Here is a 26,089-nt window from a genome sequence, read left to right on the forward strand (position 1 = left end):
ACCACCGCCACCCCCTGCCACTTTCCCCACTTGGTGTCCATACGTACGTTCTCCACATCTGTGTTTCAGTTTCTGCCCTGCAAACCGGTTCATCTGTACCGTTTTTCTAGGTTCCACATATATGCGTTAATATACGATATTTGTTTTTCTCTTTCTGACTTACTTCACTCTGTATGACAGTCCCTAGATCCATCCACGTCTCTACAAATGACCCAATTTCGTTCCTTTTTATGGCTGAGTAATATTCCATTGTATATATGTACCGCATCTTCTTTATCCATTCGTCTGTCGATGGGCATTTACGTTGCTTCCATGACCTGGCTATTGTAAATAGTGCTGCAATGAACATTGGGGTGTATGTGTCTTTTTGAATTATGGTTTTCTTTGGATATATGCCCAGTAGTGGGATTGGTGAGTCATATGGTAATTCTATTTTTAGTTTTTTAAGGAACCTCCATACTGTTCTCCATAGTGGCTGTATCAATTTACATTCCCACCAACAGTGCAAGAGGGTTCCCTTTTCTCCATACCCGCTCCAGCATTTGTTGTTTGTAGATTTTCTGCTGATGCTCATTCTCACTGGTGTGAAGTGATACCTCATTGTAGTTTTGATTTGCATGTCTCTAATAATTAGTGATGTTGAGCAGCTTTTCATGTGCTTCTTGGCCATCTGTATGTCTTCTTTGGAGAAATGTCTATTTAGGTCTTTTGCCCATTTTTGGATTGGGTTGTTTGTTTTTTTAATATTGAGCTGCATGAGCTGTTTATATATGTTGGAGATTAATCCTTTGTCCGTTGATTCATTTGCAAATATTTTCTCCTATTCTGAGGGTTGTCTTTTCCTCTTGTTTGTAGTTTCCTTTGCTTTGCAAAAGCTTTTAAGTTTCATTAGGTCCCATTTGTTTATTTTTGTTTTTATTTCCATTACTCTAGGAGGTGGATCAAAAAAGATCTTGCTGTGATTTATGTCAAAGAGTGTTCTTCCTATGTTTTCCTCTATGAGTTTTATAGTGTCCAGTCTCACATTTAGGTCTCTAACCCATTTTGGGTTTATTTTTGTGTATGGTGTTAGGAAGTGTTCTAATTTCATTCTTTTACATGTAGCTGTCCAGTTTTCCCAGCACCACTTATTGAAGAGACTGTCTTTTCTCCACTGTGTATCCTTGCCTCCTTTGTCATAGAGTAGTTGACCATTGGTGCATGGGTTTATCTCTGGGCTTTCTATCCTGTTCCATTGATCTATATTTCTGTTTTTGTGCCAGTACCATATTATCTTGATTACTGTAGCTTTGTAGTATAGTCTGAAGTCAGGGAGTCTGATTCCTCCAGCTCTGTTTTATTCCCTCAAGACTCCATTGGTTTTTCGGGGTCTTTTGTGTCTCCATACAAATTTTAAGATTATTTTTTCTAGTTCTGTAAAAAATGCCATTGGTAATTTGGTGGGGATTGCATTGAATCTGAAGATTACTTTGGGTAGTACAGTCATTTTCATAATATTGATTTTTCCAATCCAGCAACATGGTATATCTCTCCATCTGTTGGTATCATCTTTAATTTCTTTCATCAGTGTCTTATAGTTTTCTGCATACAGGTCTTTTGCCTCCCTAGGTAGGCTTATTCCTAGGTATTTTATTCTTTTTGTTGCAATGGTAAATGGGAGGGTTTCCTTAATTTCTCTTTCAGATTTTTCATCATTAGTATATAGGAATGCAAGAGATTTCTGTGCATTAATTTTGTATCCTGCAACTTTACCAAATTCATTGATTAGCTCTAGTAGTTTTCTGGTGGCATCTTTAGGATTCTCTTTGTATAGTATCATGTCATCTGCAAACAGTGACAGTTTTACTTCTTCTTCTCCAATTTGTATTCCTTTTATTTCTTTTTCTTCTCTGATTGCCGTGGCTAGGACTTCCAAAACTATGTTGAATAATAGTGGTGAGAGTGGACATCCTTGTCTTCCTCCTGATCTTAGAGGAAATGCTTTCAGTTTTTCACCATTGAGAATGATGTTTGCTGTGGGTTTGTCGTATATGGCCTTTATTATATTGAGGTAGGTTGCATCTTTGCCCACTTTCTGGAGAGTTTTTATCATAAATGGGTGTTGAATTTTGTCAAAAGCTTTTTCTGCATCTATTGAGATGATCATATGGTTTTTCTTCTTCAATTTGTTAATATGGTGTATCACATTGACTGATTTGCGTATACTGAAGAATCCTTGCATCCCTGGGATAAATCCCACTTGATCATGGTGTATGATCCTTTTAATGTGTTGTTGATTCTGTTTGCTAGTATTTTGTTGAGGATTTTTGCATCTATATTCATCAGTGATATTGGTGTGTAATTATCTTTTTTTGTAGTATCTTTGTCTCATTTTGGCATCAGGGTGATGGTGGCCTCATAGAATGAGTTTGGGAGTGTTCCTTTCTCTGCAATTTTTTGGAAGAGTTTGAGAAGGATGGGTGTTAGCTCTTCTCTAAATTTTTGATAGAATTCACCTGTGAAGCCATCTGGTCCTGGACTTTTGTTTGTTGGAAGATTTTAAATCACAGTTTCAATTTCATTACTTGCAACTGGTCTGTTCATATTTTCCATTTCTTCCTGGTTCAGTCTGGGAACATTATACTTTTCTAAGAATTTGTCCATTTCTTCCAGGTTGTCCATTTTATTGGCATAGAGTTGCTTGTAGTAGTAGTCTCTTAGGATGCTTTGTATTTCTGTGGTGTCTGATGTAACTTCTCCTTTTTCATTTCTAATTTTATTGATTTGAGTCCTCTCCCTGTTTTTCTTGATGAGTCTGGCTAATGGTTTATCAATTTTGTTTATCTTCTCAAAGAACCAGCTTTTAGTTCTGTTGATCTTTGCTACTGTTTTCTTTGTTTCTATTTCATTTATTTCTGCTCTGATCTTTATGATTTCTTTCCTTCTGCTTTGGGTTTTGTTTGTTGCTCTTTCTCTAGTTCCTAAAAGGTGTAAGGTTAGATTATTTGAGATGTTTCTTGTTTCCTGAGGTAGGCTTGTATTGCTATCAACTTCCCTCTTAGAACTGCTTTTGCTGCATCCCATGGGTTTTGGATCATTGTGTTTTCATTGTTATTTGTCTCTAGGTATTTTTTGATTTCGTCTTTGATTTCTTCAGTGATCTCTTGGTTATTTAGTAACGTATTGTTTAGCCTCCATGTGTTTGTGGTTTTTACGTTTTTTTTCCTGTAATTGATTTCTAATCTCATAGCGTTGTGGTCAGAAAAGATGCTTGAAATTTATTTCAATTTTCTTAAATTTACTTAGGCTTGATTTGTCACCCAAGATGTGATCTATCCTGGAGAATGTTCCATACACACTTGAGAAGAAAGTGTGATCTGCTGCTTTTGGATGGAATGTCCTATAAATACCAATTAAATCTTTCTGGTCTATTGTGTCATTTAAAGCTTGTGTTTCCTTATTAATTTTCTGTTTGGATGATCTGTCCATTGGTGTAAGTGAGGTGTTAAAATCCCCCACAATTATTGTGTTACTGTCGATTTCCTCTTTTATAGCTGTTAGCATTTGCCATATGTATTGAGGTGCTCCTATGTTGGGTGCATAGATATTTATAATTGTTATATCTTCTTGGATTGATCCCTTGATCATTTTGTAGTGTCCTTCCTTGCCTCTTGTAACAGTATTTTAAAGTCTATCCAGCTTTCTTTTGATTTCCATTTGCATGGAATATCTTTTTCCATCCCCTCACTTTCAGTCTGTATGTGTCCCTAGGTCTGAAGTGGGTCTCTTGTAGACAGCATATATATGGGTCTTGTTTTTGTATCCATTCAGCAAGCCTGTGTCTTTTGGTTGGAGCATTTAATCCATTCACGTTTAAGGTAATTATCGACATGTATGTTCCTATTACTATTTTCTTAATTGTTTTGGGTTTGTTTTTGTAGGTTCTTTTCTTGCCTTGTGTTTCCCACTTAGATAAGTTCCTTTAGCATTTTTTGTAGAGCTGGTTTGGTGGTGCTGAATTCTCTTAGCTTTTGGTTGTTTGTAAAGCTTTTGATTTCTCCATCAAATCTGAATGAGATCCTTGCTGGGTAGAGTAATCTTGGTTGTAGGTTCTTTCCTTTCATCCCTTTAAATATGTCATGCCACTCTCTTCTGGCTTGTAGAGTTTCTGTTGAGAAATCAGGTGTTAACCTTATGGGAGTTCCCTTGTATGGTATTTGTTGTTTTTCCCTTGCTGCTTTCAATCATTTTTCTTTGTCTTTAATTTTTGCCAATTTGATTACTATGTGTCTCGGCGTGTTTCTCCTTGGGTTTATCCTGTATGGGACTCTCTGCGCTTCCTGGACTTGGGTGGCTATTTCCTTTCCTGTGTTAGGGAAGTTTTCAACTATAATCTCTTCAGATACTTTCTTGGGTCCTTTCTCTCTCTCTTCTCCTTCTGGGACCCCTATAATGCGAATGTTGTTGCATTTAATGTTGTCCCAGAGGTCTCTTAGGCTGTCTTCATTTCTTTTCATTCTTTTTTCTTTATTCTGTTCCACAGCAGTGAATTCCACCATTCTGTCTTCCAGGTCACTTATCTGTTCTTCTGCCTCAGTTATTCTATTGTTCCTTCTAGTTTTCATTTCAGTTATTGTATTGTTCATCTCTATTTGTTTGTTCTTTAATTCTTCTAGGGCTTTGTTAAACATTTCTTGCATCTTCTCAATCTTTGCCTCCATTCTTTTTCCAAGGTCCTGGATCATCTTCACTATCATTATTCTGAATTCTTTTTCTGGAAGGTTGCCTATCTCCACTTTGTTGTTTTTCTGGGGTTTTATCTTGCTCCTTCATCTGGTACATAGCCCTCTGCCTTTTCATCTTGTCTGTCTTTCTGTGAATGTGGTTTTTGTTCCACAGGCTGCAGGATTGTTGTTCTTCTTGCTTCTGCTGTCTGCTCTCTGGTGGATGAGGCTATCTAAGAGGCTTGTGCAAGTTTCCTGATGGGAGGGACTGGTGGTGGGTAGAGCTGGCTGTTGCTTTGGTGGGCAGAGCTCAGTAAAACTAATCAGCTTGTCTGCTGATGGGTGGGGCTGGGTTCCCTCCCTGTTGGTTGTTTGGCCTGAGGCGACCGAACACTGGAGACTACCTGGGCTCTTTGGTGGGGCTAATGGCAGACTCTGGGAGGGCTCACGCTAAGGAGTACTTCCCAGAACTTCCACTGCCAGTGTTCTTGTGCTCATGGTGAGACACAGCCACCCCCCGCCTCTGCAGGAGACCCTCCAATACTAGCAGGTAGGTCTGGTTCAGTCTCCCGTGGGGGTCACTGCTCCTTTCCCTGGGTCCCAATGCGCACACTACTTTGTGTGTGCCCTCCAAGAGTGGAGTCTCTGTTTCTCCCAGTCCTGTCAAAGTCCTGCAGTCAAATCTCGCTAGCCTTCAAAGTCTGATTCTCTAGGAATTCCTCCTCCTGTTGCCGGACCCCCAGGTTGGGAAGCCTGACGTGGGACTCAGAACCTTCACTCCAGTGGGTGGACTTCTGTGGTATAAGTGTTCTCCAGTTTGTGAGTCACCCACCCAGCAGTTATGGGATTTGATTTTATTGTGATTGCGCCCCTCCTACCATCTCATTGTGGCTTCTCCTTTGTCTTTGGATGTGGGGTGTCCTTTTTGGTGAGTTCCAGTGTCCTCCTGTCGACGACTTCAGCAGTTAGCTGTGACCCCGGTGCTCTCACAAGAGGGAGTGAGAACACATCCTTCTACTCCGCCATCTTGAACCAATCTCGGATTTTAGTCATTCTTATGGATACGTAGTGGTATCTTATTGTTCTAATTTGCAATTCCCTAATGACATATGATGTTGAGCAGCTTTTCATACTTATTTGCCATCTGTATAACTTCTTTGGTAAGGTTTCTATTCAGATCTTTTTGTCTGTTTATTAATTTTGTTTTCTTATTGTTGATATTTAAGAGTTTTTTGTATATATGGGTATAAGTCCTTTATCATGTAAGTGTTTTACAAATACTTTCTCCCAGTTTGGCTTGTATTTTCATATCTTAACAGTGTTTTTTGTAGAGCATAAGTGTTTTAATTTATTGAAGTCCAAGTTAATCACTTTTGTTTTATGGAACATGCTTTTGGTGTTGTGTCTAAAAATCATTGCCAAACCCAGGGTGTCTAGATTTTCTCTGATGTTACCTTCTAGAAGTTTTAAAATTCTGCCTTTTACACTTAGGTGTGTGATATATTTTGAATTAATTTTTGTGAAAGGTATAAGGTCTGTGTCTAGATTCATTTTTTTGCATGTGGATTTCCAGTTGTTCTAGTACCATTTGTTGAAGACTATCCTGTCTCCACTGAGTTGCCTTTCTTTCTTTGTCAAAGATCAGTTGACTGTATTTGTGTGGGGCTATTTCTGGGCTCTGTATTTTGTTCTACTCATCTATTTCTCTATTCTTTTCCCATTACTGCACTGTCTTGATCTCTTTAACTTTATAGTATTTCTTGAAGTTGGGTATATCAGTCTTCCGACTTTATTTCTCTTCAGTATACTGACTATTGCTTGTCTTTTGTCTTTCCATATATCAGTTTGTCAATACCCACAAAATAACTTTTTGGGATTTTGATTGGAATTGCATTGAACCTGTGGATCAAGTTTGGGAAAATGACATCATTATTGACTCTTCCTATCCATGACATGGAATGCCTCTCCATTTATTTGTATCTTATTTGATTTTTTTTTTTGTAGTTTCACAGTTTTGCTCATACAGATCTTGTACATATTTTGTGAGATTTATACCTAAGTATGTCATTTTTGAGGTGCTATGTTAGTAGTATTGTTCATTGCTGGTATATAGGAAAGCAATTAACTTTTGTATGTTAACCTTGTATCCTGCAACCTTGCTATAATTGTTTATTAGTTCCAGGATTTTTTTAGTTGATTCTTCTGGATTTTCTACCTAGATGATCATGTCATTTGCAAACAAAGACAGTTTTATTTCTTCCTTTCCAATCTTTATACTTTTTATTTCCTTTTCTTATCTCATGGCATTAGCTAGGACTTCCAGTATGATTTTAAAAATGAGTGGTAAGAGGGGTCATCCTTGCCTTGTTCCTGATCTTAATGGGAAAGCTTTCTTACCAACTGAGTATGATGTTAGCTGTAGGTTTTCTGTAGATGTTCTTCAGATCAGGTTGGGGAAGTTCCCATCTATTTTTAGTTTGCTAAGAGTTTTATTCTGAATGAATGTTGGAATATGTCAAATACTTTTCTGTCTTTTGATATGATCATGTGGTTTTTCTTCTTTAGCATGTTGATATTATGCATTACATTACTTGATTTTTAAATGTTGAACCAATCTCACATACCTGGAATAAATTCTACTTGGTCATAGTGTATAATTCTTCTTATACGTTGTTGGATTTGATTTTCTAATATTATGTTGAGGATTTTTACGTCTGTGTTCATGAAGGAGTACTAATCTTTAAGTTTTCCTGTAATGTCTTTGTGTGGTTTTGGTGTTAAGAGTAATGCTGGCCTCACAGAATTAGAAAGTGTTCCTTCTGCTTCTGTCTTCTTCTGGAGGAGATTGTAGAGAGTTTGTATAATTTCTTCCTTAAATGTTTGGTGGAATGCACTAGCAAACCCATCTGGGCCTGGTTCTTTCTGTTTTGGAAGGTCATTAATTATTGATTCAATTTTGTTTAATAAATAAAGGACTATTTCAGATTGTTTCTTCTTGTGTGTGTATTGGCAGGTTGTGTCTTTGAAGGAATTGGTCTGTTTCATCTGGGTTTTCAAATTTCGGGGCCTACAGTGTTCATAATATTCTTTTGTTATCCTTTTAATGCCCATGGGATCTGTAGTGATGTCACCTCTTTCATTTCTGAGATTAGTAATCTGTGTCTTCTCTCTTTTTCTCTTAGCTTGGCTAGAGGTTTATCAATTTTATTGATCTTTTCAAAGAACCAGTTTTTGGTTCTATTGATTTTCTCTATTGACTTCCTATTTCAATTTCATTAATTTCTGCTCTATTTTTAAGTATTTCTTTTTTTCTACTTAGTTTGGATTTAAATACTCTTCTTTTTCTAGCTTATTAAAGTGGAAGCTTAGATTATTGACTTTAGATCATCTTTTCTAATGTATGCATTCAATGCTATATTTTTCCCCCTAAGCTCTATTTTGGCTGCATCTCACAAATTTAAAATTTTAGTTCAATTTACTTAAAAATTTCTCTTGAGGCTTCTTTGACTCATTTGTTATTTAGAAGTATGTTCTTTAATCTTCAAATATTTTGGATTTTCCAGCTGTTTTTCAATAATTATTTCTACAATTTCATTGTAGTCTGAGAGCATACTTTATATGATTTCTATTCTAAATTTGTTGAGGTGTGTTTTATGGTGCAGGATATGGTCTCTCTTGGTGAATGTTCCATGTGAGCTTGAAAAGAATGTGTATTCTGGTTTTGGATGAAGTTCTATGAATGTTTTTGATGGTGGTGTTTTAGTTCAACTATATACCCTTACTGATTTTCTGCCTGCTGGATTTGTCAGTTACTGTAAAGTGTTGTTGAAGTCTCCAACTATAATGGTGAATTTGTCTTTTTCTCTTTCCATTCTGTCAGTTTTTGCCTCACCTATTTTGGTCTGCTTTTTAGGCACATAGCAATTATACTTGTTTGATAAAACTGATATATTAGCATTTTGATTATACTTGTTAAAAATTATTTTAAGTGGTTTAGAGCTTTCAATAAGTTTACTTTAAATAACACTATACTGCTTCATGGGTAGTACAGATACTTTATAATGTAATATTCCCAATTCTTCCCTCCCTGGGATTCTGTAAAGTTGACCTTTGAAGCAATGGGTAAGTCAGACAAGAGTTTTTTTTTTTTTCTTCTTTCTCTTTCACTTCTTAAACTTTATAATATGTTGCATGTGAGCTTTTTTCCCCTCAGATTTATTATCATGACCAGCAACTTGAGAGCTTATAGTGTTTCTAAAAACAAATTGAGGCAGATTATAATTTTTAAGGAGCTTTATTGAAAAACTTTTAGTGTCAGATATTAGTTGTCAGGTAGATCCAAAACAGCATTTGGCCTGGCATTAGTAGACAGTGTGACTTTATTTACCTTTCTTGGTATATTTACTATGTTTAAAACTAGTAGTTAGCTCCTTGAGCTTCTCAACTGGTGTTCTGGCTTCTGAGTCTTGTCTCTAATATTATTTTTCAAAAATACATTTGATCACGTCACTTTCCTACTTAAAGAACTTTTAATGATTTCCTGTTGCTGCAGAGTACATCCAAATTCTTTGGCAAAGCATGTTTGGTCTTTGGTAGTTTGGCCCAGGTACCCATTTAAACTTTTTTCAGCACTTCCCTTGATGCATTCCTTAGCTACATCCAACTGCCCTTTCTGTCCAGTCAAACACATACTCACTCCTGGTGAGAGAGAGAGATTTTCTCGCTACTACCTCCCACCCAAACTCTGTGTTTCTCCCCTTGGCAAAATGCCAAGATTACGCTGACCTTTCTCCCCCATCTTCTCCAACAGACTAAGCAACTGCTATCCTTTTTCTTTCCTTTGTACATATCTTGATTGTAGCGCTGACCTCCTTGTATCATGATTATTTAGTTCATGTCTGTACTTTCCACTAGAATTCAAGGGAGGCAGACATGGGTGGATTCTTATCTTTCTGTTCTTGGTGCCCAGTGAAATCACTGACACATAATGGGCACTCAAATGTGTTGAGTTAAATTAAATTTGTCAGCTTTTTTCTTTTTAAGATGGTACCCAGATATGTGAGCAAACACCATACTAGATGTTTCCAGTGATGGTATTTTTTGGATGGGATTGACATTTAATTTAAATCAGTAAATTCTGAGTAGAGCAGACTGTTCTCCATAATGTGGTGGGCTTCATCCAATCAGTTGAAGGCCTTAAAAAAAAGACTCTCCTCCTCCAAGGAGGGGGAGTCTTGCCAGCACAGCCTAGGAATTCAAATTCAGCTCTTCCCTGAGTCTCCAGCCTGCCAGCCCCTACTGCAGATTTTGGATTTGCCAGCCTCTACAATTACATGAGCCAGTTCTGTAAAATAATTCTCTTTCTCTTTCTCCACACATCCTATTCTGTTTCTCTAGAGAACCCTAATACAGGAAGTTCATTTTTAAAAGTTCCTGCTACTGTTCACTCTGTACTTTAATTACTGAGTTTAAAAAAAAAGGTTGAGGTACTTCCCTGGTGGTGCAGTGGTTAAGAATCCACCTGCCAGTGCAGGGGACATGGGTTTGAGCCCTGGTCCAGCCAGGAAGATCCCATGTGCCGCAGAGCAACTAAGCCTGCAAGCCACAAGTACTGAGCCGTGTGCCACAACTACTGAAGCCCGCACACCTAGAGCCCATGCTCTGCAACAAGAGAAGCCACCACAATGAGAAGCCCACACACTGCAAAGAACAGCCCCTGCTCACAACTAGAGAAAGCCCGCATGCAGCAACGAAGACCCGATGCAGCCAAAAATAAATTTAATTTTTTTAAAAAAAAGGGTTGATAGAAAGTTGCCCAGGATTTTATGAGTGAAAAGTATCTTCATACGTAACTTTCCCCCTTCCTTATTTTTATTCATTCATATATATATATATCTTTTTTAAATTAATTAATTAATTAGTTAACTTTTTTTTTTTTTTTAATGAGGATCTTGAATCAGATGCGTATGTTTGATTGATTGATTGATTTTTTTGGCTGTGTTGGGTCTTTGTTTCTGTGCGAGGGCTTTCTCCAGTTGTGGCAAGCGGGGGCCACTCTTCATCGCGATGCGCGGGCCTCTCACTGTCGCAGCCTCTCTCGTTGCGGAGCACAGGCTCCAGACGCGCAGGCTCAGCAGTTGTGGCTCACGGGCCCAGCCGCTCCGCGGCATGTGGGATCTTCCCAGGCCAGGGCTCGAACCCGTGTCCCCTGCATTAGCAGGCAGACTCTCAACCACTGCGCCACCAGGGAAGCCCCTATATGTATATCTTTTAAGGCCTAATTTACATACATTGACATGTCCAGATCTTATACAGTTCCATTAGTTTTGATAAAAGCATACATATACCCATGTAACCACTATCAAAACACAAAACATTTCCATCACCCCAGAAAGTTCCCTTACACTCAAGTCTCCCTGCCCTGGAGAAGCAACTTTCTGATTCTTACATTGACAGACTTGATTTGCCCATTCTTAAACTTCATATACGTAATATTCTGTGTCTGGTCATTAAGCATAATGTGTTTGAGATTGAGCTGTGTTGTTTTTGAGTATCACTATTTTGTTCCTATTCATTGCTGAGTAGTATTCAGTGCATGACTATACCACAGCTTATCATTCTCCTGTTGATGGACACCTGGGCAGTTTGCAGTTTGGGGCTAATATGAATAAAGCTATTATGAACGTTCTTGTACAAAGCTTTTTGGGAATATATGTTTTCCACTTCTCTTGGATAAATATCTAAGAGTGGAATTGTTTGGTTCATAGGACAGACGTTTAACTTTTTAAAATTGTTTTTTTCCATTTTTCACTCCCACCAGTAGTATACGAGAGTTGCAGTTACTCCACATTCTCATCAGAATTTACTGTTTTTTTTCATTTTATCATTTCTTGTGGGTGTTTAGTAGTAGTACCTCTTGAATTCCTCTGATAATTAAGATGTGGAACACTTTTCTAAGTGCTTACTGGCCATTCATCTGCTGTTTCCTCATGTCTTTTAACCTTTTAAAAACTGAGCTTGTTGTCTTACAGAAGTTCATACATTCTAGATAAAATCCTTTATCAGATAACTATAGTGTTATCAAGATTTCTTGCCCACTCATTTTCTTAATGATGTCTTCTGATGTGAAGAAGTTTTAAATTTTTATGAAGTCCATTTTATCAGGTTTTTCTTTCAGGATTAATGCGTTATGTGTCTTCCAAAAAAGCTTGCCTACCCAGAGATCATGAATTTAGACTTTTTCTTTTAGAAACTTTATAGCTTTAAGCTTTTATGTTTAGGCCTGGGATGCACCTTGAGTTAGTTTTTTGTATATGGTGTGAGGTAGAGGTCAAGGTCCCTTTTCCTTTATGGATATCCAGTTGTTCTAGCACCATCTGTTGCAAAGACTTTGCTCACTGAATTGTTTTGGTGCCCTTGTCAAAAATTATTTGACTGTATAAGTATGGTACTGGCACAAAAACAGAAATATAGATCAATGGTACAGGATAGAAAGCCCAGAGATAAACCTATGCACATATGGGCACCTAATTTATGACAAAGGAGGCAAGAGCATACAATGGAGAAAAGACAGCCTCTTCAATAAGTGGTGCTGGGAAAACTGGACAGCTACATGCAAAAAAATGAAATTAGAACACTACCAAACACCATACACAAAATTACTTGACTGTATATACCTCAGCTTTGCCCACTTTTTACTGAACTTTCTCTTCTACAAGTAGCTTGTTTGGTTTTTGTATTTCCATTCAGTTTAACACAGCAGGGACTTGAAAATCTTGTAAGCGAGGGAAGCTGGAGGACACAAGATGGTAGTAGTGAAATAATAATATTTGGTAGTTAACCAGTGGGATGAAGCACTTATGGGAAGTAAGTGCCTTAGCTGACACTTCTGAAGGTGAATACTTCTGTTTTCTAGGCTTTAAAATTTTAATTAGAAATATATTTTGCACTAATTGGCTTTCTTCTTCATGCCAATAATTTTTTATTTTATTTAAATGCCAGCCTATAAAAAGGAAGCACAGAAAAATTCAAACCTTTTTCTATCCTTTATGCACCATTTGGAGAATTCCAGTAAAATTCAGGTTCCTGGCAGGCAGGTTGCACACCTACTGCCCTGTGTTTTGTGATTACAAATGTCAAGAAATCATTTTTTTTTTAAATTATTTTTTGACGGTATGTGTGCAGGTCTGTTTGTGCACCAGTTACCACACTTTTATAGAAGCTTTACAATTTAATGATTGGGAGGGTTAAGATCCTTTGTAGTTTGTTTTTTAGAATATTCCTTGCCATTTTTTACATGCTTATTTTTCCATAATTTTAGTATTTAGAACTTTAGTATCATCTAATATAAAACATATTGCTAATTGGTATTTAGGGGAGTATCATAATAAATTTATAAATTAAGGAGACCTGACATATAATGTTGAATCACCCTATCCATGAACCTGGAAACGTCTTTGCATTTGTTGGATCAGTTCTACTTTCGTGTCTTTCAGGAGTGCCATAAAGGTTTTGTTGCTACTATCATTGGGATTTTCTCTATCACTATGTCCTCAAACTGGCTATATTTTTTATGTATGAAGGCAGTTGACTTCTGTATGTCATTTTATATCTTGCTACCTTACTGAATCTTCTTGTTTTAATCACTGATACTAGGGTTCACCAGGTATACCAGGAATTGCCAAAATTTAAAGGGCCAGATAGTATTTTAGGCTTTGCCATATGTCTCCATGATAGATTCTTTTTTTTGTTTGTTAACCACTCTTTAAAAACATAAAAACCATTCTTAGCCCGAGAGCCATACAAATACAGACCTCAGGTGTATAGTTTACTACTGTATATCATCTGCAAATAATTTTTCTTTACGAACTCTTATGCCTCTAATTGATTTGTCTAAATAACTAATATTTCTAGCATAGGAGAGAACAGTTGCGGAGATGGTGAACATCCTTACCTTGTTCTTGATATTAGAACCAAGGTCTCTAGTGTTTTCCTATTATGTAAGATATTGACGTTGGGGCTAAGGTATATATTTTTTTATCATGTTAAACAAGCATTCATCACTTGTCATTCCTTGAATGTTTTTTTAAGGAATGGATTTTAATTTTGTGAAAAGCTTTTTTAGCATTATAAAACTAATGACGGGATTTTTCTTCCTTGGGTCTTTTAATAAATGGTGTATCCTACCAGGTCATACATAGGCTGTTATTTTCTTAACGTAATGTTGGATTTGTTTGCAAATACATTATTTAGAAATTCCGCATCAGTGTTCATGAGTGATATTGGTTTGTGTTGTATGGGTTTTTTTTTGGGGGGGTGGGCGGGTACTGTCCTTATCAGATTTAGGTATACATCATTAATGTATTGAATGTTACACATCATAAAAACAGTTGGTAAGTTTTCCTTAATTTTCATTTTCTTGCAACAGTTTATGGTGCATTAGAACTATTTTGTTGAAAAGTTGGCTTGAATTCCTCTCTAAAACCACCTGGGCCTGGTGCTTTTTCTTAGGGTAGTTTCTTAATAATTTTTCTAGGGAAGTTGGTTTGCTTTAGCTTTATTATCTCTGCTTTAGCTTTATTATCTCTTATCAGTTTTGATAATCTGTATTTCCCTAGCAGAATATCCATTTCATGTGGGTTTTCAAACTTACAGAGGGCGGCAGAGTGATTATGTGTGATTTTTTAAACAACCTCTGCTTACTTTTCTTATTTCTCTTTGTGTATACTTGTTTTCTCTGCTCCACTCTCCTTTCCCTCTATGTCTCTTTTCCAATCAGGTTAATTAGTGGTTGTCTTGTTAATTTAAAAAAATAACAGATTTTTGATTATTAGGTCTATTTCTTCTATTCTCTATTTCATTGATTTCTAGTTTTACCTGTAATAATGTTTCTTGTCTTTTTAAAAACTCTGTCCACTTGCCTGAAATAACCTTTATTCTTTATTTTTACCCTTCCTGAATCTCTTTATGTTTCTTGGAATACAGTACATGATTAGGTCTACCTTTGTAAGCTAAGTTAAACTTTTTTTTCTTTTAGCAGCTGGGTTAGGTCTTTTCACATTTATTTTTACTGTGTAACTATAATACTTTTGGTCTCAACTTTCACACAATATTTATAATTACGTGTGTTTTATCTGCTGTATTATTTTCTATGATGTGCTGTCTTTGCTCTTTAAAAAAGTAGTTTCTGGCATGTAAGGTTTATATTTTTGTTTTGATTGCCTGTTATTTAACCTTTTACTATCTGTGTGTCAGTGTTTAATTATATTCTTTAACTCTATTAGCTTATACAACAGTTTGATTATCTGCTTTGCCCTTTCCCTCTGTGTTTGTTACATGCAACATTTGCCCATTAGTCTTCCACCCTCACCTCAGTATTTGTTTGTCTTAATAATTAATGTATGTGTATATATTAAAATCCTGTCAGTTCTTTTGCTTTAGTTTTTGCAGTTATCTCTTGCGTTAGATGAAGCTTATTCTCTAGATTTCTGAAGGAGGGCTCATGAGTGGTAAGGTTCTTGCATGTTGAAATGACCAGACCGAGATGTAAACAGGTTTTCTCATTATAACTTTTCTGCTGCACCTCATTACTTACCTTTGTTGATACACACTGAACATCCAACCTGGCAGACCTTTTTTTAGGTTTGTACTGAGTGTCTTAAAAGTGATGTAAAGCATGAACTTCGTAGTCTGGTTTGGGTGGTGGGTTTCTTTTCTTGTTGCTTTTTCAAAGATTGTTTTAACTATTCTTCCTTCCTCTTATCATACAGGACCAAGCCATATGTCATTCTACGTTCGAACCCACAAAGGGTCTACACTTTCTCAGTGGTCTCTCGGCAATGGCACCCCAGTCACGAGTAAAGGAGGGGACTACTTTGTATTCTATTCCCATGGACTCCAGGCCTCTGCATGGCAGTTCTGGATAGAAGTACAGGTGGGAACTTCCCAGCATTGCTGGTATTACTGATCAGGTTTCCAGGTGGTATTTGGCAAGAACCTTGGGATCAGTCAGTGTTCTGCCTTCCTAGAAGTAGAGAAGTAACTAATTTTCTCCTCCAGGTCTTGGAAGAACAGCCTGAAGGAGTGGTCACTGTGGCCATTGCTGCCCACTATCTTTCTGGGGATGACAAGAGATCCTCCCAGCTGGATGCTCTGAAAGAGAAGTTCCCAGATTGGACATTTCCTTCTGCCTGGGTGTGCACCTACAATCTCTTTGTGTTTTAGTCTTGTGGATGAGCTCTAAGTACATGCCCAGTGGGATACTCCACGTGGCACGGTTTCTCCTTGTGTTTCATGGATGTTGGTATGTAAGTCAATGAATTAATGAGCATATGTTCAAAGAGCTTTGTGGGCTAACACTCTTCAGAGCCCAGCACTGTCTGTAATGGTTATGCTGTGGGGTAGTGTGCATGGCCCTTCTGACACTTGAAAATACCAGTTTTCTGGCACTTAAGCACATGTGGGTATTGCCACTACCTACATATGTCATTTTATATGACCTTAAGGACGAAAGCCAACAAACCACTTTAATAGTTGTCCCCTTAGGATCATGAAAGATGCAGAAGGTACTGTAAATCCACTGTTAATGAGACAAATGACGTTTCCAGTTAAAGCCCAAGACTATTTTTTTTGTGTCATTGGATGGTAGGTTAAATATCATTCACAGTAATGATTCCCCTTGAGACCTAACTCTGTAGGTCATTAGAAAGCAACTGCGGTAAAGACTGGGGAAGAACCATTGGGCTTTTGAGGCCCCAGCCTGTGCCGAGAGCTCTGCTTCTGCATGCAGCCTTTCGTGTGCTTTGCATCTCTGAAGCCCCCGTCCTCTGATGTGGAAACCTGTGTGAGTTGGTGACTCCTGTCCTTCTGACAAGTGGTCACTGAGCTCCATCATTGTAATGCTTTTCTGAGGTTGTTTTCAATGCCTGTTTCCCTCTGAAACATCTCTTTTCCTCCTCTCCACACCTCACCATTGTGAGAAGAGCATTTGTCTAGTTACCTTTCCCTCTGAGTTTCACAGGCTCTTTTGGTTTAGAATATTGTTTGTGCAAGTATATGACGTTAACTTCCTTCTTCAGAGCACTAGTTGCCATGGTGGCTATTCTGGGGTGGGAGGAGAGTGGGGTTGGGAGTGGCTGGGCATTTTATATTTATTCTCATTTTTTAGGAGTCTTCTGTTATCCAAGGTTAATCCTTTAGGGCATAATTTTATTGATGCACTGGGTCCTTATTTTTGTCTGTTTTCCAGTCAGTTGAACAGATTAGTTTCTCACTTACTTACTGTGTTCAGCAGAGCTGGCTTTCCTGAGACTTGAGGCTGTGGCTTGTACTGGAATGTCCTTCTGTAACTGTCCTTATAGTTGTTGGTGTTCAGATCCTACATGATGGCAGCTCTAGGACTTAGAGGTACTTTTCATGTTGAGGAAGATGGCTGTTGGCTTCCTGGCTCCAGCAGTGGAAGAGTTTAGTTAGAGCAGTGGTAAATTCTGCTAGCTTTCTTTTTTCCATTAAAAATGTAAAAAGACAATTTTTGCATTTAGCAAGCCTAGGCCAAAAAAAAAACATTTTAAAGAAAAGCCATAGTAAAACAAAAAAAGTGGCACTCAGATCTGCCTGAACAGAAGGAGCATAGTAAGTGTGCACTGTGAAGAAAATACTTCTTGAAGCTGCTAGTGCTTTCTGAATCATGCTCCTCATACTGCCTGCCTAATTTGTGACTCCTTAAAAACTGACCGAGCCCACAGAGACAGCAGGGTTGCAGCCAGAGCTGAAATGGTAACATGCGGTCACATGCGTGGACACTGGAACCATTGCTTTTCCTGGACTTTGTAGGAACCATATAGAGTTGACCCTTGAACAACACGGGGATATGGGGTGCTGACCACTGTGCAGTTGAAAATTTGCATATAACTTTACAGTCATACCTCTGTATCCAAGGTTCTACAGCCATGGATTCAACCAACCACGGATCGTGTAGTACTGTAATACCCATTTAATGAAAATAATCTGTGTATAATTGGATCTGTACCATTCAAACCCATGTTGTTCAAGGGTCAGCTGTATCACTAGTCTTGGGTGCTTCACGTGTCAGGCAGTACACATAAGGTTTGCAGTGTTTATAGCTTTTATAGACTCAACAATTGTGGAGGAAAAAACGTATCTAAACACATTTCAAAATACAGGCATATTTTCTGTTCCTGTGGTTAATCTGAAATAGATTAATGGAAATTATTTATAGGAAAAAGAAAAGCAAAATCACAAGTGTTGAAGAAGGACATTACATGAGAAACAAATAGTTCCCTGTTGTTACTCCTTTTCAGTAATAATCACGGTTTTCTTTTTGCCTTTGAGTTATTTTCCTATGCGAACAATTCTCTCTTGTTTTGCTTTTCTTTGGCATTATAAAGCTCTGATTATCGTACAAAATGCTCACTAGTCTCACGGCATGCTTAATATTCTGGGGGACTGTTTTAATGCCAAAAGTGGTTAAGTAATTATACACAATATTCATGGCTCTGTTAAGAACACTGTCAGATCAGCAATCTCTGAGATTAAAGAACTTGTTAGTTTTTTGAGTATCTGATGTGAATAACTCGTTTCTAAAAGGGTCTTTTCAAATTCTAATGCATTTCCTGCAGAATTTAAAATGTACAGTACTGCACATTCAGGGAAAGTATGAAGGGTTGCGATTTTGAAGAAATCCTTAAAATTTACATTGTCTGACCTAAGATTGTTGCATGAAGTTTTCTGTTTCCACACTTTAGCAGATGTAAATAAGCACGATAGGACTCCTAAAATGTCACCACTGAGGGAGCCAGACTGCTGACTCAGGAAGCTATAGAAAAAATGATTATGTCTATTTCTTTTCACTGGTTTGCTAAGGATTAATTATTGCCTTACAATTTAACTGAAATAAACTTTTTAACATATGAGTTAGTATCTTTAACAGAGAAACAGATCTTTATTTTGTTTTCCTGTAGCCCCCATATTTGAAGGGTACAGAGCCTTTTAAAGCTGTTAAAAAGACCTAGATGGCTCATGTGGTATCATTGATGTTTTAAAGGGTCATGTGAGCAAAGAACTCAACATGGCTTCAACTGGAATCCATTTTACTGTGGAATGAAATTGTGCATCTGAATTTCACAGAAATCAATGGCCTATCAATCAATCATTTGGTAAATACTGAGCTACAGCATATTTAGCAGTTTTATCATTGCCACTGGCAAAGAAAATCACTGAAGAGCTAGTAAATAAAGGCTATTCTTTCATTAAGTGATTGAATGATTGATTGATAGGGATAGGAGGGAGGGAAGAAAATACGGTCTTTCAGCCAGAGAGTAACCCACTGTGCATTCCAATCTTCACACAAGGAAGGGGCACCACCAGTCCCCAAACAGTGTACCACTTGTGAGCTCCCAGAGCTCTGTGCAAGTTAACTGCCCTTCCTAAGTGAATTCCCTCTGAATAACTTCTATTCTTAAATACACCTTGCCTTCCTTTTAGGGCCAATAAAGCCAAAATGCATCTATGCCTCTTTATGTCTGTTTTTGTTCGAAAAAACATCTTGGGCATTTCTGAAGTGCATCAGTACTTTTTTTGATACCACTACTTCCTGATTTGATTGATTGATTGGTAAAAAATATAATAAGCATGTTTGTTGATAATTTCTTGTCTCCGTTTGGCCCTACACCATGACCAAATGGGATGTATACCAGGAATAGAATGTTGGTTTAACACCTCAAAAAACCAATGTCATATACCAGATTATTAGAATAAAGGACTACAGTATAATCTCAACAGATGCAAAAAATTTTTTTGTTAACTAAGTTAACACCTTTTTATGATAGAAAACACTCAACAAACTAATGATAGAAGGGAACTTCCTCAACCTGATAAAGGTCATCTATGAAAAACTCAACAGCTAACATCCTAATTTATGAAAGGCTCAATACTTACCCCCTAACGCCAGAAGGACAAGGTTATCTACTGTTGCCACTCGAATACTGTATTGGAGGCTCTGGCCAGGGCTCTAATTGCAGACGACATGATCTTCTATACAGAAAATCCTAAAGAGTCCACACAAAAAACTATATTGGGTCAGCCAAAAAGTTCATTTTGGTTTTTCCCTAAGATCTTACAAAAAACCTGAACGAACTTTTTGGCCAACCCAATAGTAAATGAATTCAGCAGTGCTGTAGGATCCAATTACAGCATAGTATTTTTATATACTAACAAAGAACAATCCAAAAATAAAACAATTCTATTTTCAATAGCATCAAGAAGAATAAAATACTAATAAGCTTACCAAAAGTACCTATAAAACACTACTGAAAGAAACTGAAGACATGAATAACTGGAAAAACACCCCATGTTCATGGACTGGAAAGCATATTATCAAGATGGCAATATTCTCCAAATTCATCTGAATACAATCCTTATCAAAATCCTAGCTGCCTTGTGTGTGTGTGCACGGAAATTGACAAGCTGATTCTAAAATTCAAATGGAAATGCACAGGACCCAGAAGAGCCAAAATGGTCCTGAAAAAAACCAAACTTCTTATGACTTACTCACACATTCAAAATCTCCTACTAAAGAGCAACAGTAATCAAGACGGTGTGGTACTACTGGCATTAAGGAAAGACCCCAGAGATCAATGTAATACAACTGACAGTCTCAGAAATAAACCCATACATTTCTAGTCAATTGATTTTCGACAATTCACATAGGAAAAAAATCTTTTCAGTGTATGGTGCTGGAACAACTGAATATTCACATACGAAAGAACAAAGTTATAGACCTCTTACTTCATACCATATACAAAAATTAACTCAAAATGGATCAAAGACCTAAATGCAGGTGCTAAAATATAAAACTCTCATTAGAAAACACAGGCATAAATCTTCATAACCTAGGATTAGGCAATGGTTTCTTGGATATGACACCCAAAAGCTCAAGCAACCAAAGAAGAAGTTGGACTTCACCAAAATGAAAAACTTCTTTGCCCCAAGACAGTATCATAAAAGTGAAAAGCTCTCAGAATGAGAAAATATTTGCAAATCATATCTCTGATAAGTCTAGTATCCAGAATATATAAAGGTCTCTTGCAAACCAACAATAAAATAAATGACCCATTTGTGAAATGCACAAAGGATGTGAATACATATTTTTCTCCTGAGAGATGTGAATGGCTAATAATCATATGAAAAGACATTATTTAGCCATCAGGGAAATGTAAATCTAAACCATAAGATACCACTTCATACATAACTTAGATGGCTATAACCAAAAATACAGACAATAACATGTGCTGATAGTAGAAACCAGAACCCTCCTCCACTGCTAGTGGAAATGTTAAAAAAAAAAAACAAAACGCACAGGCACTTTGTAATAGTTAGGCATTGCCTCAAAAAAACTAACCAGTTATATGACCCAGCATTTCCACTGCTAGAGAGAACTGAAAACACATGTCCACACAGAAACTTGTACATCAATGTTCATTATTAATGATGGTCAAAAAGTGGAAACCACCCAAATGTCCCTCAGCTGATGAATGGATAAACATGTAGTATATCCATAAAATGTATTATTCAGCCTTAAAAAGGAATGAACTACTAATATACAAAGTTGGAAACCTCATGCTAAGTGAAAGCCAGACAGAAAAAGGCACATATTATATAAGTCCATTTATATGAAATGTCCAGAACAGGCAAATTCAGAGACAGAAAGCAGATTTAGGAAAAGAAAAAGTCAAAATTCCACCTATTATTTTAGTCGCATGTATTAGAGATGACTAGTTTCCTCTGGTATGTGTAATTTTATATCATTTTTTCATTATATTTTGAATATTTTCCATGTCATCAATATGGACCGTCTGTTCCAATTGCCTATTTATTGCCAGGCATCTAGGATGCTGCCAACTCTTGATGCTCCTTTTCTAAATAATTCTGCATACACATTTTAAATCTAAATTTCTAGTTATTTCATAAGGAAAATTCTAAGATAGAATTATATAATGAAAAGAATATTTTTATGACTTTCAATACATATACTTTTTGCTGTTAATTTGAGATGATGAATAAACAAAAGTTCATGTAATGGTTTTATTGCCCTTTACCAAGTAAAAAAATACACATTACAGAAGTAGCAGCAACTTTAATTACAAGCAAAGATTGACTCTACCCCCAAATGACTTCTTGTTTTGGTATCAGCAAATAATTTAAACTTCAAATAGTTATACTGAATATTTAAATTCATTGGTTAAAATTATGGCTTAAACAGTCGATATGTGATCCAAACAAGGCAAAATTAAAATATGAATTAAAAAAATTAAAGTATGTAACACATTACCAAAGAGAAATTTTCTGTAAAGTTGCCAATTTTTTTGCCTTGGGGCCACCTATATCCGTTAGTTGAAAAACAAGTAGTTTATACAAGAAAAGTTTCGTTCATGGCGTTAACCACAGGAATACAGTTAACTTATTGGTGCCCTGCTTTTAAGAGTGCAAGATGAACCCAGCAGCACATTAGGATACCTGAAAAGATCATAGCTGTTTACAATGGTAAATCATTTTTATTGACTAAATACTCACACCAAACACAAAAGTAATGCTAGTTCTTCTCCTAATAAGACTAGGACAGGAGAAGAAATTCTTCAGTTTAGTTTCTTGCTGGGCTGCATGTACTCACATGGGAAACATTTTCTATCTTAAAATTCAGGGAAAGGTGGTTTAAAACAAAGGCTTAAATAAACATAGCACCAGAAGGACCAGGTACCAGTAATCACATATTCCACCCGTTCAGGAGTTTTTGTATGTGAAATTATTGCACTTGTAATGTGAAAAGTAAGTGATAGTAAATTACCAAACTCAATAATTTAAAACCGTTTGATGAGTTATGAACAAAGCATTTTCAAAATGGTTTTGGGTTTCCCTTCAAAGGAAACCTGGCTAGGACAACTAAAGCTAGCCATTTTACTTTAAAAAGCAAGGATAGAGGACCAAGTTTTATTTCTAAACTGTAATTGCACTATGAGAAGAGAGGCTGTTTTACATAGTGGTATGAATTTGGTCCACATCAAATACACTGTTATTATAAAAATAAGTTCATTTTCGTAAAAAATAACATTGCATTCCTTTGTTCAAATTGCACAGTACAAACAAGCTATCTAAATTAATACTGTTATAAGGTAATTGATGTACATACAGTGGATATGTGTTCAGTCTAAAGCAATTGAGTATGCAGTCATGTTTTCATAATGTATGAAAACTAAAGTTTGTCATTTCTAGAAATACATAAAATATTTAAAAAGTTACAATGAAGAATGCATTCTTTACATACTAATTTTTAGTAGCCGTGATAATACAGGATTCAGCAGTCTATTTACATAAAAGTCCATTTTTATTCAATTTACAAAAGCAATAAATAAGAAACTACATTAATTTGCACAAAACCTGTTTCATTTCATGATCAGTGTGACCATTTCTGTTACCTTATGACCAAGCCAATAAACCTGTCTTCCTCTATGAAGACTGCTTATATTTGGAAAGAAGAGCAAGCCCTGTCTTTGTTCCAAGAGTGAGTATCTATAGCCATGCAGAATCCAGCATAAAACCTTACAAATTATTGTACAAGCCCTAAAAATATGAACAGTGCCTTTGAGTATACTTACACAAGAGTACTCACAAAAAGATAACAATTCTTTGATACAAAATAGTTTAGTGGTATCTAATAGCATAATTGATACGAACTCCTCAGACCTCAGCCCACGCTGACCTAGCAGGAACCAAGCTTGTTAAAAAGCAGGCACACTGACTCACAGGTAAATAGCTTCCATCCATTCAGGACCGGGATTTAACAGGCTAGCAGAGGAGCATGTCTCCTTCATACAGGCACCTCTTACGCTAGGGCAGGCATCTATTCAGAGGCCCAGTTAGGGAGGCCAGTGCTCTCGATCCAAGGGGGCATACAGGTAGCTCGGGCACTTGATGAGCTACAGCAAGCACCTTAGCATTTGTTTTTAAAAAGCAGTCTGAACACACGCTGAACCAGAAAACATAGGAAGCTGTAAGTAGTGAAAAGTGTTTTGCTCATCTGGGGCAAAACAATCCCTGTGGTTTAAGAGCTACCAACCTTTAAGAATAAAACCAAAATATTCTCATGTACATCTGTACAATATTCTTTATTACTTCCACTGCAGCTTAAAAAATTTTTTATGAAAGATGATTTTTTTGATATCACATTTTTATGGACTCAAAGAGATTTCTTAGAGGAGAAAGAGTTAGTTAAAATTTAGTAATACCTTACCAGAGTCTCTGAGCTGAGTTCTCTCCCTGGTTAAATCATCCAACTAGGTCACAGTGTCCTCAGCTGCATGCTGCTGCTAATTAATACTGCCCGTGGTGACGGCACCCATTGTTGTTAGGACACAGAACAGTCGTAAGTCCCATCCTGAAAAGGTTCCTCCTCCTCTGCTCGGGTTGTGTCCTCCTCTTTCCGGCTGACCAAACTGCTACCTCCGACCTCGCCCTGGGGGATGCTCCCGTGGCTGGAGGAGCTCCTGTTCTCCTCTGCCCGGGGGCTACTCTGTTCAGGAGTCTTACCCACAGTTATTGGCTGGAAGGCTTCAGGCTGGACCTGCTCTTCTGTTATCTCACTGAGCTTCTGCAGTTGTGGCTTAATGATGTTTAAAAATGGCTTATATCCAGGACTAAGTAGAAGAAAAAGGAAATTAGCTCTCCTCTGCCACATTTAAAAGGCTCCATAGCATGTTATGGATGAATTCCTACCAAGCACTGATATAGTGAGGTCAATGACAGATCGTGGGGAAGGGGAGGAGGCACAGAAGGGTCGGGAGGACAGGTTTTGTAGGTGCCAAGGCCACCATAGAGGGAGCAGCACATAATGTAAGTGTGAGCACGAAGAGCACAGACTGATACTCTTTATCCAGCAATACGATTAAAAATCACATTCTATAATCTAAGCACCGATAGGATTTTAGACTTGAAAAACAGGACCTTCGGAGAACATTTAACCTGAATGAATGTACCAATTAAGGAAAACTAGACCCAAGTAAGGGAAACCCCAAATCCACATGTAACTGGTGACAAAGGGGTAGAATCCCAGGCTCTTTTAAGTTCATTCACTACTCTTAATTTGGGCTTGTTAGTAATTGCCATGGAATGTTAAAGTCACACAGACCTTAAATTTTTATCTTCTCAAGTAGATGTTTTTAGGTTATTACCTTCAATTCGACAGAACTAAAAATCTCAAGTTCCACCCTAGTTCTGAGATCATTTGTACTGCATCAGTCTTGAGTCAGTGACATGTATTCACTGACCAACACTATCTCAATGGATATTACTCACCTAAACTGGTATAAAATAGTAACTAAAGAAACTAGCCTTTAAAATGAATATACAAAAGGAGATTTTATTTCTAGCAACCTAAAAAATCTCCAAATAAATGAACCAGAACTAAGCCTTAATGTGAAAGGACAGGATTCACCAAAGGACAGTGAAGATAACAAACCTAATGAAACTAGCACTTACCAATCTGTAGAGGCCCATCTGTCCACAGCATGCAGCCCTGTCTTTATGTTCTGTAACATCTCTCCATCTACCTCTGAAGATTGTATAATAACCAAAATCTGGTTGATTACTGAGGATTCTCTGAGAATCAGGCCTATAACAACACACCAGTCCAGACATCCTGCCTCCATGAAGATGTGTAGCAAATACCTACATATATAAGCAGAAACAAAAATGACTGATGCTAAAAATGATCTACAGATGTACATAAGGGCAATCATTATCGGGAAAGTAGCCTCCGTACCCTAATTGCCCAAATATCCTGAGTAGGCATTCTATGCTTTCAAAATGCTGAGAAACTCACCGAAGCTGAACCTGGGATTTGTGAGGCCCTTTACTTGCCAACTCCATGGAGATGTGCTCTAGGTCTGACTGAGTTAAACTGAGTGTGGAGAAATTTTCATCCACCATTGTCCAGTCTCCGTCCACCATGGAGCTACTTTCAGTCAAGTCTGTGGCTGAACCAATACTGCATTCATCACCTGATGAAGAATTGCCAAAAGTTACAAACTAGCTTCATGTAGAAAATATGTTTTCCTTTCATTATAAATATTAGCTATCTCTCAGATGTTGATTTCTCTTCAGGATTTTGAGACCAAAACATTAAATCCACTACTAAAACTCCCATGTTACATTAATAGTAGTAGATATAAAAAAAAAAAATCACTAGAGAGGTAACCAGGCATTATGTGCCTTCATACTACCTAAGAAGTAGTCTTGCCCACCTCTGAAAAAAAAAAAACACCTAGCAATAATTTGTCTTTTTTTTGGGTTTTTTTGGGGGGGTTTGGGGGCATGCT

General features: G+C 37.2%; 2 protein-coding genes across 5 annotated transcripts in view; one reads left to right on the forward strand and one right to left on the reverse strand.

Moving 5' to 3' along the window:
* ERMP1 (endoplasmic reticulum metallopeptidase 1) overlaps nt 1-19,230 on the forward strand; it is a 52,991-nt gene extending 33,761 nt beyond the window's left edge. Inside the window, exons 14-15 of the mRNA XM_007182197.2 lie at nt 15,473-15,636; nt 15,762-19,230. Of these exons, the coding sequence (XP_007182259.2) occupies nt 15,473-15,636; nt 15,762-15,926 (329 nt within the window). The 3' untranslated portion in view covers nt 15,927-19,230. The remainder of the gene's footprint in view (nt 1-15,472; nt 15,637-15,761) is intronic.
* A 2,559-nt stretch (nt 19,231-21,789) lies between these two features.
* RIC1 (RIC1 homolog, RAB6A GEF complex partner 1) overlaps nt 21,790-26,089 on the reverse strand; it is a 142,969-nt gene continuing 138,669 nt past the window's right edge. For all 4 annotated transcript variants that reach the window (XM_057548491.1, XM_057548490.1, XM_057548488.1 and 1 more), the window contains 3 exons: nt 25,594-25,771; nt 25,251-25,439; nt 21,790-24,409 (listed from right to left, as the gene is read on the reverse strand). In XM_057548491.1, the coding sequence (XP_057404474.1) occupies nt 24,121-24,409; nt 25,251-25,439; nt 25,594-25,771 (656 nt within the window). In that variant the 3' untranslated portion in view covers nt 21,790-24,120. The remainder of the gene's footprint in view (nt 24,410-25,250; nt 25,440-25,593; nt 25,772-26,089) is intronic.

The sequence above is a fragment of the Balaenoptera acutorostrata genome, chromosome 6 (assembly GCF_949987535.1).
Source record: "Balaenoptera acutorostrata chromosome 6, mBalAcu1.1, whole genome shotgun sequence".
Lineage (NCBI taxonomy): Eukaryota > Metazoa > Chordata > Mammalia > Artiodactyla > Balaenopteridae > Balaenoptera > Balaenoptera acutorostrata.